This window comes from Diadema setosum, chromosome 9, assembly GCF_964275005.1.
Source record: "Diadema setosum chromosome 9, eeDiaSeto1, whole genome shotgun sequence".
NCBI lineage: Eukaryota > Metazoa > Echinodermata > Echinoidea > Diadematoida > Diadematidae > Diadema > Diadema setosum.
In genome coordinates this window covers 15,818,320-15,833,801 of record NC_092693.1, presented here as the reverse complement: position 1 = coordinate 15,833,801, position 15,482 = coordinate 15,818,320, and the positions used below count along the sequence as shown (strand labels likewise).

The window sequence follows — 15,482 nt, the reverse complement described above, 5'->3', positions numbered from 1 at the left end:
GCCGAAAGTCATAACTGACAGGAGGGACAAGTTCTTGCCAAAATTTGCAAAAACAGTTGCAACAGTCAAAAACATATTTTGAGAGAAAAGCAGTTTTTGTTTGAGTATTTTGAATTCTGTGATTTTTTTTTTTATTGTATGTGCTGTTATTGAAACAAATAATGAACAAAAATTACATGTGTTATATATCCCAATGCAATGTGGGTAATCCTTTGCAATTACACAATAAAGGATAGTGGTTCATAGATTTTTTTTTTGTCATGAATGGTAATATCATAAAAACAATAATAAGAGTTAAAGAAAAATATGCCATTGTCTTATAAGAAATGCATGGTCATTGTTTCATATGAGCTTTCTGAATCTGCAGCAGCAATGCCAGAACAAATCATGATGCTGCACACAGCAATGTTCCCAATACATTGCGCCCAATGTGGCATTACCTAAAAAACACATATCACAGTGATTGATGCATATGATTAGAGGTACTGGTCACAAGTACACCCAGAGATATCTCAAGAAGATACCGTTACCACTTAAAGGGAACTACAGGAAACGCAACAAGGTTTTGTCGTGGGCGGAGCCTAAAGTTATAACATGTACCCTGACACCACATGTTTCCTTTTAACCAGGATAGAAAGACATGGTAGAGACATTATTTCAAATGCGTGGCTGTGGCTACAACTCATGTGGTAATTTATGGCTGGTTTTGAATGCATGTGTTCGAGCAAAACATTCAAAGAATATTTGAAAAGATCTGTTTTTCAGTCAATTCCTCTCCTCCCCCCCCCCCCCCACCCCACCCCACCCCATATAATGTGATACTGAAGTAGAACTGTAGTCCCTAATCTTGGCATGATCATGGCACACTCAGAAACAGATTTTGATCCACTCCTCGCACTGCCCTGGATGGAGCTCAGGTGACTGGCTCGGCTTACCTTGGAAGTCGGAGTTCAAGAGGTCGCGCCGGTTCGCCAGCACTGCATTGGCGAAGACCAGATCCAAGCTGCACAGAAGGAGATGGTAGGAGTTCACGAGGTCATCGCTTATGGCTGGAAAGTTACCTGCAAAAGACCAGAACAAATGGCTTACTATAAAAGCTTGCAACATTGGAATTCACACACACTTACTCTTTCTCTTTACTTCATTCCCTGTATTGGTTTGTGAGACAATGATAAGTTGTGAGTGCACACAATGCGGGCTGAAATTTCATCACAGAACTTTTGCAGTCAGACTTTGCGGCATATATATGAATGCCAAATGATACATAATTCAATGTGACAAGAATGATATTTCATGCAAAAGATACAGCCTGCTGGGCATGTAAAGAAAGGATGCTGAAGAAAATAATCTCTGCTGCTCACACTATAGTCCAGCTGCAGAAACTGTCAAATAATATCCAATGTACACTGTCAAATAATATCCAATGTACACAGTCAATTACTGGTATCATGGTTCAAAACTAGCTGATGCTGTCCTGTCATTAGTTTGAAAAGAAAGAGAGTTGACAATGAAAAACAGGGAAATACCCACAAATTTTACACTCAGATTACAGAAGGAAATATAGAATGTTGTTTTCTTTCCTTCTTGGCTATATTTCCTGTGCATAGTACTCATGAAGAGGAAAAAAAAATTGACACAAATGGAGCCAAACCTAATTGTGGAATTGCAATTAATCCATAAAGCCTTATGGAGCTAATCACCGGTGCATTGTATGCATATGAACAAAACATGCCAACATGCAGGCACCACAGTATCACTTTCACTGACTACTACATGTACTACAGTTCACCAAATCTACAAATAACTGCACAGGCCAACATTTGGCAAGGGACAGCCACAACAAAATATCATGTACAACTGCAAAATACAAGAACTGACTTTGCGGCATATGCACATTAATGTTCAACAGTCATTACCAATCATCGAATTTAATAACAAAATGAGGATCACTTATTTAAAGGCATAATTTACCATTTGCAGATGAAAGCATTAGTGCTATAAAATAGTTCTAAAATGTGAGTTAGGGATAGAAACAACCACTGTCAAAATTTGAATCCGTATAATCGATGTTAAGTGTTGTTAAATACACAAAATGTGAACAATAGTTATAATAAAAATTTTTCCAGACTAAACCGTATACAGTTACGGTTTATTGAGAAAAACCCTGATATCTCCTTATATTTTAGGTTTTATTGCAAATATTTCATATGGTAGGATGTTTTATGATACAACAGACCTACACATATGCATCAAATATGATATCTTGAAAATTTTTGAAATCACTGCTCCCAAAGGTAAACTGGACCTTTAAAGTAAATTTGTAGGAATGCAAAGACAAAACACAATCTTACGTGATTGGATATGAATAAACCCTGTCCCAACAGCAGTGTCGCCTGTGGACGAGTGATTAAGTCAGAGTTTCTACCCGATTGCCTTTCATACAGATAATTTCCATTCTGCTGGTGCTTCTAACGAGCTCATGCCCCACGTGTACTTCTTGCAAGAAAAACAGTTTTGGCAAGTCCAAACTTGTAAGAAGAGTACAGGTACATACAGATTTGTCAACCCTGGTAGGCTCAGATAGGGCACATTTACATGACAAAGGGGTAAATAATAAAAGCCTTCTGGGCGTGCCTACTCAGGTGTACAAGTCACTTGTAGGACCAATCACAATTGAGGATCCTTTATCAGGGTCGCAATACAGTTGAGTTCACTCTGTGGTCACCTTAGTCTATGTTCTAGACCTCTCTCACAACATTCAAACTGAACAGAGCACGGGAGTGTAAGCAGACACCCCCATGTCTTGGATCACCAAGAAAGCACTAGACTGAAGTGCAGCCTACTATCAGGGCTTTACAAAGGTAACATGACCTCTTAACTGACCCTGAGAGAAATGCAAACATGGGTCTGAAACCAAAACTAGGAATAAGGCAATACTCTTTGGGAAGTAAGCTGCCTCATGCAGCGCATGGGGTAATATCCAGCCACCGCAATATTCCACAACAGGGGGAGGATATCAATGCCACACTATTGATTTCAAGGGGGGCAATGTCACAGAAAGGTATTGATGAAGTACACTACTTACTGCTTTGTATCAACAAAAAAGCTACTGAGCTGGTAGACTAATTGGTAGACTGTGAATGTACTCTGCTATAAGATGAAACTGTCACAGTGAACATTACACCCGGCACTTTGCATCTTGACCGATACTGTCAATGTGAGTTTACGTGCCCTGCTCAGTACACCAACACAGTTAACTCTCTGAGGATCAATACTTCCCAAATGCCACTGTCATGGCATAAAAACATGTTGTCAAAAGCAATGACAGAGTTAATGTGATGGACTAAATGAGAACAGAACCACATACCTGGTAAGCATACACACTACAACAACACCAACAGATGTTTGCCATAGGACATTCCAGTGTATGAAGAAAACAACACTCTTAAGTTTGGTGGGAATTTGACCACAGTGAAGTCATAACTGTCTACAATAATGGATATTTTGATGGAAAGTCTAAAGCATAAAGACAATTACAGGTTAAAAGTAACGACATGATGTTTAGCAATCCATGCAAGAAAGAAAGATGTCACAGTCAGGCACTTTGCGATACACACATGCATGACAGCAGAGATTTCACAACCCACTAATTTCTGTTTAATTTCATCACCTTCCCCCCCCCCCCATTATTATTATTTTTTTTTCTTATCATCAACCCAAAACTGCATGACCCTATTTGCTTTGAGAAGCTATGTTGTGTGACAGGCATGACATCAGTGCTTCTGAAACATTAATACAAAACATCTGGCACCACAGAGTCGTGACACAAAGCAGTGAATTGGACTGGTGCGACTGACTGACATTTTGATATGGTCTGTTGAATCATCACGAAAACATGTCTTTCTTTCAAACTGACTCCAAGTTCAATTTCCCCTCGCTTTTTGTTTGTACTGAGACAGCATTGAAACATGACCCAAGACTATCTGTACATTGTTCAGAGTCATCAGAGCTTGCTCTGCAACCGTGTTATCCAAGTTAAGAGTTAATGCTTTGCTGTATTTACACATGTAGATATCCCTCGGCTAATTGACACCAACTTTTTTTTCTCTCTTTTTATTGTAATTAACTGGCCCTGTATATCTCCTGTTTGGTACATTTGTGTGTATTTGCCAGTCAATCAGTAATAGAGGATAATTTGGTAGAAGTGTTAAACTTAAAATTTTAATATCTCTGTTTTTGTTTTTGTTTTGTTTTTGCACAGCATAGAATAGACAAGTAAATACTGAGTAAATAGATTAGCATAGACAAGCAAGAGGCATGTGCCTATATACCTACATGATTTGCAATCATATGCACACATCTAGAATGCAAACATGGAAATTGTTCTGGAGTCTAGGATATTATGATATGCAATGTTGAGGACCCCAGAGTGCCAATTAATGAACTATAAGCTAAAAGCACAGCAAGGTTTTTTCCTTGCTACAATCCTGAAATTAGGATACAAACATTTTTCATGGAATCTAAACTAATTCCTACATACACAAGTCCATCCCCTCTATTATGAATAATGCAATATCAACTATTCTATTCCACTGAATCAACATGAGCTGATAGACAAAAGAATATCACATCGGGACATTCACAATCAGTTGAATACTTTATAACATAATGTTGCATGCACTTACTACTTATATGCATAGTAACCATGACATAATACAAAAAAAAAAAAAAAACTTCCCCATAAAGTACTGTAGATCATGACATATTTGCAGCATGAAAATTTAGCAAATTGGAGCCGATGGCCATTTTCGTGGCATGAATTATTTTTAGGTAATTGCCACTGGCATTCAATATACTACTGTATGCAAGAACGTTCACATGCATTTTAATTTTGTGAATGTTGGCTCTTGCAAAATCTGCTAAATTAAAATGCATGTGAGCGTTCCTCGTTTTACAGTATAGTCTCATGGATAAATGTGCATGTTAACTCACCTTTTACGAGTACAAAGAGAGTCCAGCAGAATGAAAAGACATCTTGACTTGTGCAGGGTAATCGCCTACAATGAAAAAGAGCACAATGTATTTAGAGTCAGCCTGAGAATGTTGTGCTCTGATGCACAATGAAAAAATGTGTGGCACAGCAAACACGTTTACTACATCCAAGGCATTTCAAAATGGACATTGAACTTTCTTTCATTGTCAAACTTAGACAATTACTGTAAAGCAGATCACGTCGACACCGGCATAAAGACACTGCACATGTCATGATGGAAGTTGACACAGGACATACAGCTGTACAATGTGAAGGCCTACATGAGACAACTCCATAGTAAGTTTCAAATACAGCAGTAAGCCATTACCATATCTCATCTCCTGTTATGGAAATCATGTGTTAGTGTCATGCAAATGATTCTCTCAATTGGTCTAATCAATTTCAAATCTTGAAGCAAACATATTAGCCCTTTAGATAACTTAAAGGGATGGATTAAGCATTGGTTGAGGTGAGAATTCAGCTTTTAACTTTTTGCGAGATACTTAGAAACCACTTTATGAAATGTTAAAAAAGCATACAATTCTAAGAGGAATTCAAAGTTTCTTTGATGAAAATTGGTTTTGAAATCGGTGAGATATCAAACAACAAAGTAAAACAAATGATCTGATAAAAGGTCGGTCCCAAGTTTACTACGATTGCTTTGTTTTGGATATCTCAGCTATTTCAAAACCAATTTTTATCAAACAAACTCTGAATTCCTCTTAGAATTATAGAGATATTCTTTTTCATATTTTGTAAGACATTTGTTATTATCTCAAAAATTCATAACAAAAAATGTTGGAAACTTCAAACCCCATCTCTCCTGAAACTGAACCACCCCTTTAACATGGCACATGATTTCATTTCAGAGACCCAGTAGCACAGGGAGAGGGGGTGGTCCGATTGGATCGGTCTTCACTCACTGCCCACGGGGTACATTAAAAAACCACAAATAGCGCAGGCCTGCTCAAAACAGAATTTCCCCTCAGCATTTCCCATACGTGTACATTGAACGGTAAACACTTTGTCGTCTAGTCATGACAGATCATACTGTTTATTGCCAGGCATAAATTTGCTCTTGACATGACTGGAAATGTCAACAGATGACGACAATTACAAAAAGAAAACACACAACAAACATACTGAAGCCAGACAGATCAAATGGACTTTGATGTTTTCACTTTTACCTGCGAAAAAATAGCCGCTAGTTTTATCCAAAATTTTGAAATTTTTTCTGACATTGTAATTGTAACCTGCAGATATATATATATATATATATATATATATATATATATATATATAATATATATATATATATCTTTTTTTTTTTCCTTTTTTTTTTTAATAAACAGATTGGGAAATAATGGTGAAGAAGCCTACTGTCTTTAAGAACATTCAAATTATGGCTACCACTGTGGCTGGCAATATTTGGCACCTGCACATGTATACATTTGTATAGGCCTATTCACACAAATGAATAATCAGTATTGGGATTGTGATGCGGAAATGGGTTTAAAAAAAATGTAATTTTATTCTACTGGGTGTGTGCCACAGTGACATCATGATCCTTACTTGTGTTTCCTGCCCCTGTGGGTTCTTGGCACTGACTCCCCTTCCTTGAAGAGATCGTAGAAGATGGGCTGGTACTTCTTGAAGATCACCGTGGAGACGGCGAAGTTCCTCTCAAGCCGGTCCACTTTGTCACGAAACTGTTGGGGAAGGTTGGCCATGTCCGCCCATTTCTTCATCTTGCTGAAGAACTGTATCACACTGATAGTAGAGCAGAAGAAGATGCAGTGATGATAAAAGAAATTTTGAAGATGTGGGGGGGGGGGGACCTTAGACTTGAGCTTACTGTAGATGATGATTGTAACTTTAAAGGAAATCACATCATTCACTCCCATGGAAGATATTGATATATATCAAATGGGAGTTGGCTACTGATGGGACATAACATTCATAGAAGGAAAAAAAAAATAAAACAGTGCTGAATAAATTAAAAAATTTATAAGGCTTATCAAACTTTGGAAGACTGCAAAGCACAAAATATGCTTTATTCTACTATCTGGTCAAACAAAGACAATTCCTGCAGATATAATAACCCCCAAATGATAATGAAATGGCCAAAAGGGGACCCTTTTATGGCCAAGTTGTAACATCTTTCATATGACTTAATCATAGCATGGATAGAGTTTGACTAAAAAAAATCATGTCAGGCCATCAAATTTCCAAAAAAAAAAAAAAAAGGTTATCTTTTAATATGTAGACTGATTGGGCAAGTAAAATTCAAAATGATATGTTACATTTCCTTCTATTTTGAGCCACCAAAATATAAAATCCCAAGATTTTAGTGGCCAAAATGGGCCATCAGAGAAGAATATTAGCATTGAGTATTGCTTTATATACACATGAACACACAAAGTGACAGGAGGAATATGAGATTAGAAGTATCTCGAGGGCATTGATTACAACAAAATGTGCTTGTATCATGAAATGTAAAAGAGTGACATGCATTAATGCTCTCACCACAATTTTGTATCAGCCCCCATGAGAACTTGTAAATATTGTCATGCTACACTGCAACCTAAATGCTGTCATTGCAGGGGCCACAGAAAAGGGGGGGGGGGGGTCTGTGGAAGAGAACATTGACCTTTGACCACATTTTGGGCCTTACACTGCAAATACTCTATGATATTTCCACAATGTTTTACCCAACTTTAATCCAGGTTGCCAATTGCCCAAATAAACTGAACTTTCACATTGACTTTCTCTAAACAAAATATTTAATCTCCACAATTTGCTGTCTTGATGGTGAGCGTTTACCTGAGTTTGGCTGATCGCAGGAGCTGTGTGAGCGACACACCATTGCCAACCACTATCCCATTGCTAACCGTGGGAACGACACTCCTTCTGCAGGCCACGTACAATGCACATGCAAGCCACTGTATGTCATCTCCCTGTGAGGTGAAAAGAGAATGAAACCGCAAACTTAGATAATGGTTCTTGCACAACATACTCCGTTGCATCTTTCTTTTTGTGCGATGGTACTTGCATTCCTCATTTAGTTGTGAACTTAACATTGATCTGAGCCGACAAAAGAGCATTCAATTGACTAATAATCCTGAGTGCATTTACTACATGTACTTGTAATATATAAATCACATGGACTTGCATTCTATTGTTCAAAACTGGTGCGCAAAAGTCTCAAGGATGCATCTTCATCATCTGTATCCCGGGTACTGGAAAGGTGGTTATTAAAGACGCAATAGCCTGGGGAGACGTGGCCTGATTGAATCAATTTTCATTCGCTCCTCACAGGGGTAGGACCCTATATTGTTCAATATAGCAAGTACATTTTTAAAACCACTAATAGTGAACCACAGCATAATACACGCTCATCAGTAACACTCAACTCCGGTCAAGATAAATGGCAATACAGTACCAAGGTAACTTTATTCTGAATACTCATTCAATGTCAACACTTATCCACACCTAAGTATAACTACACTGTACTCATCAGGTAACTGAAAAACAATGTAACCTTGTTCCCAATAAAATTCCTTAGACAAATACAGCTTTCAAAAGCAGAAAATGGCCTAAATAACAAAGTATTCACTGCCTTAGACTGAACATCAACATGCAAGATACGGGTACATGTACATCAATGTACATTGTAGGTCTACACTGTACAGAAATAATTTGCAAATTGTATAGGAAAGATGTGCAAAATATTGTATCATTGTGTACAACTGTAGCTTCCATGTCTCACTCCTCAAATCACAAAGTAACTTAGCATTGCACCACTGGTTTGACCAAGTTGTAAGATGGAGAAAGTTCCAATGGATATCTAACTACAAACTGCAGACATTACAGTTGTAGCAAGGATGCACACAATGCACTTGCTATATCAACCATCTTTCTCAGCATCTGGTTTATTTCAATAAAATACTTCAAACAAAAATATACCTATCCAAATTTTGCAAGAGTAGGAGAAAACTAGATTAATACACAATTAATGCTCTATCCCTGGGCTGATTGCTTTCTGTAATTACTGGTTATTGTAAAAGTGGATATTTTCGCGCTACCGGGTACTAATTTTTCGTGCTTGGCTGGGTAAGAAGAGTTTCATGTGTTTTTAATTCCGCGGAATCAAGACATCCCACACAGAAATATACAGCAAGCAAAAATATTTGCGTGCTTTTATTTTCGCGCTAGTTTCTGGTTGCGCAAAATGCGTGAAAATTTCAACACCGCAAAAATTTCCACTTTTACAGTATCTATTCTCAAATCTTTCATTGATCATTACAATAATTGCATCTCACTCTTGGTAATTACTGTAACTACCAGACACTGGTTCATGGTTGAGCCTATACCAACATTATTTCTTCATGTGATTAAATATATTTCTGTTCTATATTAATAGAACAGAGAGATGAATTCAATCAGATGAGGAAATGATGTTGGTACATGTACAGTAGGACAATATGACCACACACACACACACACACAAAAAGAAGAAGGTGTATACTACTACTAAATACTACTACTACAGGTGTAGTAGTATAGTCATCAGTAGTAGTAGTAGTAGTAGCAGTAGTAGTAGTAGTAGTAGTAGTAGTAATAGTTTTTTAGTAGTAGTAGTAGTAGTAGTAGTAGTAGTAGTAGTAGTAGTAGTAGTAGTAGTAGTAGTAGTAGTAGTAGTAGTAGTAGTAGTAGTACTGTACAAGCTGAAATTTTCGCGTACAGATATTTTCGCAAATTGCTACTTGGAGGACATTTTCGCGTGTTGTTAATTTCGCGGATTATTTGCGAGGGTCTAACTGAACTTACTTATTTGCGCGTTGTTATTTTCGCGGTTCAAAGGCGATTCGCGAAATTTGCGAAAATAAAACCACCGCGAAAATTTCAGCTCCTACAGTAGTAGTAGTAGTAGTAGTAGTAGTACTACGTAGTAGTAGTAGTTAGTAGTAGTAGTAGGTAGTAGTAGTACAACGTAGTAGTACTAGTATAGTAGTAGTAGTAGCAGCAGTAGTAGTAGTAGTAGTAGAAGTAGTAGTGGTACACATCGATCAGTAGTAGTAACTCTACTACAGTGTACTACTAATACCATGCCTGAATAATGGAACATCCATTGGTTCTAAATATTTGATTAATGTATTAAACATTCACTGATCTCAGTCTGAAAGTACAAATTTGCTATTCAGTTTCCATGCTGCGCATTGTGACAATACATATCGAGACCCAACTTCCATTTATTGCGAGTTACAAGGAAATCATTCTTCTGGTACACCAATCAAAACTGAAGGAAACTACATTGTACTTTAACTCATTTTCCAAGTAAATTTCTCTCCTTTGGGAGTGGAAAAAAAAAGTACTGCATTAAAGGGAATGATACAATCAAAGTCTAGTAGGTTTTATAGTGAAGGCAGAAATTATATGAACAAATCAGTGAAGTTTGCGGAAAATTGGACAATCCATTCAATGCTAAATTAATGTGAATCTTTAACGTTTGGTGCAGCCATTGCTGGATGACAAGACACCAATTCCTGTCATAGCAGGAACTTGCCATCTGGTTGTCGAGCGGAAAACCATGAACTGAAGTACAGATGATACAATGTATAAAGAGAATTTAAAAAAAAAATTGTTTTTTTTTCTTTAATGCATGAAAAGTACATGACATTTTACTGTTAACATATCAAGGTAATATCATTCCCTCATCTTGAATCAAGTTATCTTTCGCTATGCAAGAAAAATGAAAATAGAATACTACCTATGTAGATGCTGAATGAGTATCAGTTCCCTTTAACTGTTTTTCTTATTCAAAGAAAAGTAAACATTGATCATTCTAAATTTACTGTTATTATTAGGCAAAACTGAAGATTATTCCACTGGAACAAATGAAGATTGTTCCACTGGAACACTATCTATTATTTAATGTTAGGATGTATTGCTAACTTAAACAGTAACACAGAGCGTGCTGAGGCTCCTTAATTGTACTGTGAAACTGGGTGTATAAAGGGTTTGTATGTATCATTTGATTAAAAAGAAAAGAAAGAAGTTATACATGTAGACTATGCAGAACTCTCATGGTAGGAGATATAGAATCTAGGGTCTACCTCATGTCCTTTTCTACACATTTGTAGACGTGTGCAATTGCAGGTTTTAAGATGTGTACAGTAGACGTCTATCTCTAGTCTAGAAGAAAAACATGACTTTTCAAATAGAAATGAGAGGCGATATTTATACTAATAGGCTATTTGTTGTCACACATTTCCCACATATATCAAATGTAAACAAACAATCTATAATTTGAAATATGTATGGTCTAACATTACAATCAACATAACAATGCTGCACACTGGCACTGGTCCGACTTGACCGAAAGATAGTCTGCATCTGGTCATCAGGGACAGGGATATGTTCCATGCAGACTGCATCTGGCTTCACGAATCCCCTCCTACTACGGAGAGCCAATAAAGTTAAAAAAAAATGATAAAAGACTCCTCCGGACAGACAAGATTTTTCTGTCTAGAAACCCTATGGTCCAACAGTCCCTGACCAGTAAAAATCACTGTCAGACCAGTAACTTTGTCAGGAAATTACCAGTAAAAAATGTAAAAACTTGGCAATTTACATACCGGGTACTAGTGCAACAGACAGGTCAGACCAGCAGGGAAAAAAAAAAAAAATGTGTTAGTGTGCAACCCTGAAACTTTAAATATCAGTGGAGGAGACCACAGAATTCCCCCAAATCTTGCAATAAGCCTACTTAGTAGACTGTTGTTTGCATTTGAATTGAAAGGTTCTCAAGACAAAAGCAGTCAATGAAAGCCTTGACCGACAAGTATGTCTAATTCCACAAAAAACTTCTCATTTAATGACATTTGCTGGGTCAGTTTTTCGCTTCTTAGACAGACACCATTGATACGCCATTGCTCCATACAATCACTATATTGCCTGGCACCGGTACACTTACATTTATTAACTAAAGTACTAGTAAGTTGTCCGAGTGCTAAATTTAACGCTGTAATATTGTGAATGAGCATTTGGCTTGCCATGGACGTTTGTGCGGTCATTTTTCAAACCAAGGCGGCGATGAATTGGGGAGCGCTGCAAAGAAGTGGAGGAAACAACCAGAATGGTCCAGAAAACAGGAAGAAACAGTGGAAGAGGTGAGTCAAAATGTTTACTGATTAATCCTGTATTTTTTTTTTCCAGAATGGTTTGAAAACCAAGCTGGAAAAAATAATAATAACCATTTTTATGCGGGGGGAACTGGGTGGAAGTTGCGTTTCAGCCAGAACGGTGGAAACCGTTGCAATGGCTTATGTAATGGTGTCTGTCTGAGAAGCGAAAAACTGACCCAACAAATGTCATTACTATAAATGAGAAGTTTTTCGCGGAATTACACATACTTGTCGGTCAAATAAAAGCCAAGCCTGACAAGAGTCAAGGTTCAATTTCTCCAGGGGATAAGGCAGTTTAGATGTCTAAAACTTAACAAGTTCAAAAGACATGAAATAAGAAATTCACAACTTGAATAGCTGACATTTTCACGGTGGTGTTTACAGCCGAATCCGGTCAAAACGTCCCCGCCGTGTTCCAACCAAAACGTCCCCGGGTCGCGTACCAGAACGTCCCCGCTTTTGTCCGCGCGCGCTCTGTGGGTCAAATGCACACATTCATGAAGAAAATACACTCTGGCGCATATGGACGCTAAGGTACTTTCGCACCTGTTTGTCGAATGACCTCCAAACATGCACAAACTCACCCTAGTTATCCAGTAACCTAAATACTTGCATCTGAGTGAGATTCGAGTCCAGAAGAAATGGAATTTTCACCATTTTTTTTTTCTTGTCACTTATCTACTTATGGGAATAATCTTGATCGCAACTACTCGCTCGGCGATCACTGCGTTGCATCGAATTCGCGTTGCACAGGAGCAGACACCGCGCATGGCAGCACAGCTAGCTAGCAGAGAGCTACCTAAATGTTGCTCTAAATAACAAAATTTCTTCACATTTACCGTTATGAATTGATAAGTGATACTTAGATTTTATAAAAAATTTATGACATAGAACATTTTGACCCGAACACGTTTTGGTGCCAGCTGGGCCCGGGGACGTTTTGGTCGTACCCGAGGACGTTTTGGCTCGGGGACGTTTTGACGTGGGGACGTTATGACCGGTAAGCTTTACAGCAGGCAGAATCTAAATTATTCCAGCAGCTGTTTTAGCCTATTAAGTGCAGTGCTATATGACAATGCTATGCAGTGGTTCTGAACGTCTTACGAGTTTCAATACGAATTGAGCTCTGGAGTGGGAGCGGGCTAAGACTAGAGGTAGAGTGGGAGTCCCTACTGACTACGCCAAGACAGAAACTGGGCCTACGAACGAAATGTTGCACATGTAGAACGTATCTAGATTCTTCTTTTGAGTTAGTTGAAATGAACAAAAAGGAGCGGAAGAAAGAGAGAAAGACAAGAGTCAAGCTTTTGAAGCCTATGAATAACAACCACAGTTCCCAGTACATGGGACCACTCTCTAACAATGGCAGGTTTCCCTATTATTTTCGTCCGTCGAAACTTGGGTACTCGAAGACTACATGATTTTTGTAAGTGTTATACTGACCTCTAGCGTATAGTTTACGCAAATCCTCTCGTACGATTCCCAAGCAGTCGTCTTCGTTGAATCATCCAAATTTAAGCTCATACATAACTCTTCAAAACGATCCTTTGTGCTGGGTACGTCTTCTTCTGAAGGATCCGCCATCTTTCTAATATGTGTCGCAGACTTAGAGACAAAATGCTGAAACATAAATCGAAAAACAACAAAAATATCCGATACCACGTCACAGCAGTAGTTTCCCAAACAGCGCTGGAGATATGCATGTGGGACTAAGGATCACGTCTTCGCGGTCGACCGAGACGCGAAATGATCACAAGCTGAAAAGGGCGGGAAAACATATCGTCGCTAATGTTCATCCGCGCAGTGACATACAGTTTCACACTTTTTAAGTCTAGAAGAATTTTATGTCCTCTACTTTGCACTGATACAGCCTGATTTTGATCAAAGATTTTATTCAATCCTATAAAATGATGAGATAAACATAATTGTTGTTGTATAAATCAGGAAAACTTTGTGAACGAGTTTGTCAACTGTGAGCCCGCGGAAGGATAATTTCATTATCGGCGTGAAAATTCTAATTAGCATGCACATGCTGGAGCTTTAACGCCAACTAACCAATCAAAGAAAAGCAAGTCATGAATATGCATTACGACGGGGGAGGAGAGGGGGGACAAGGGTGTGAAAAGCTGAGCGCTACGAGTAGTAGCAAGGAGGTAACCTCCTTGGTAGTAGCAAAGAGGTACTAGGCGAGTACCTCCTTGGTAGTAGCATGGACCCTACCCCCATGGTAGTAGTAAATGAACAGCGCGCGTGTTCCCACTCGTGTTCACAAGGGTTCCATATGATCCACTTCATGCAGTCAGCAAAAATTGATGTTTCTCAGGAATCTGACAAAGATGTGAAAGTTACTGGATTTTTGTAGTGTCAGTGTGTTTATGAGACTGTGTTATATCCCATAAGCTTGCTTGCAAATTGTCGGTGATCAGGTTGTCAGCTCAGAAGTTATTTGATCTGTCCCCAAGATCTTCACTAAATCATAACGTATTAATTTGTTTTGTTTGTTTGTTTTTATTCATGGGAGAATCATCAATATCAGGAAGAAAATGGATTATCCCAGTTCATTGTTTTGTAATACAGTGTACCTGTAACCATATGACAGTTAATTGTTGATGTTGTTGTTCATATGTTGAAAGAGAAGAAATTTTTCAATAATATTATTCATATCAATCTAAAATTGATTCTTTAATATAGGGTTTGTGCGTGTTCAATAAATTAACCAACAGGAACCACTTCAGAATATTTCATGTCCAATCTTATGTGTAATTCTACCATGTTGTTTGCTTGATTTTACTTGAGATGATGAAATCACAATCAGCATGGAATGCCAGCAGACTTTTACACATATTAACTGGCAACAATGAAAATTGGGGGGGGGGGGGCGCTGGGAGCACATCTCTCCGCTAATGCAGATACTTTGTATTAAAAGTGTTGATATATGCTTTTCAAGAAATTTACATTCTTATCTTCTGCAAATTGACATCACAGATGGCCATAATACACTTTTGAGAAATTAACAAAATTATTGGTGTGTGAGGAAGGTTTGTTTCTATGATTCTCTTGATTGTAGGTCCTATAATACATGTAGTTGTTTATAGGGCCTATATATTTTCAAAGTGAATTATGCTGTATTATCTGAATTCAACCAGATTAAGCTATTAAAAAAAAAAAAATATGTGACTCAAAAATGTGTAAATATAGCCAATTTCTTTCATTTCTTCACTCTTTTTTTCCTTTTGACATTTACTATCCCAGAGACTCCAACC

The 15,482-nt window shown here is 37.9% G+C and overlaps 1 protein-coding gene across 1 annotated transcript in view; it reads right to left on the bottom strand.

The window, feature by feature from the left end:
- LOC140232504 (retinoblastoma-like protein 1) overlaps positions 1–13,835 on the bottom strand; it is a 30,699-nt gene extending 16,864 nt beyond the window's left edge. Inside the window, exons 1-5 of the mRNA XM_072312599.1 lie at positions 13,663–13,835; positions 7,856–7,989; positions 6,605–6,802; positions 4,993–5,057; positions 936–1,061 (exon numbers count right to left, since the gene is read on the bottom strand). Of these exons, the coding sequence (XP_072168700.1) occupies positions 936–1,061; positions 4,993–5,057; positions 6,605–6,802; positions 7,856–7,989; positions 13,663–13,803 (664 nt within the window). The 5' untranslated portion in view covers positions 13,804–13,835. The remainder of the gene's footprint in view (positions 1–935; positions 1,062–4,992; positions 5,058–6,604; positions 6,803–7,855; positions 7,990–13,662) is intronic.
- Positions 13,836–15,482: the final 1,647 nt, after the last annotated feature.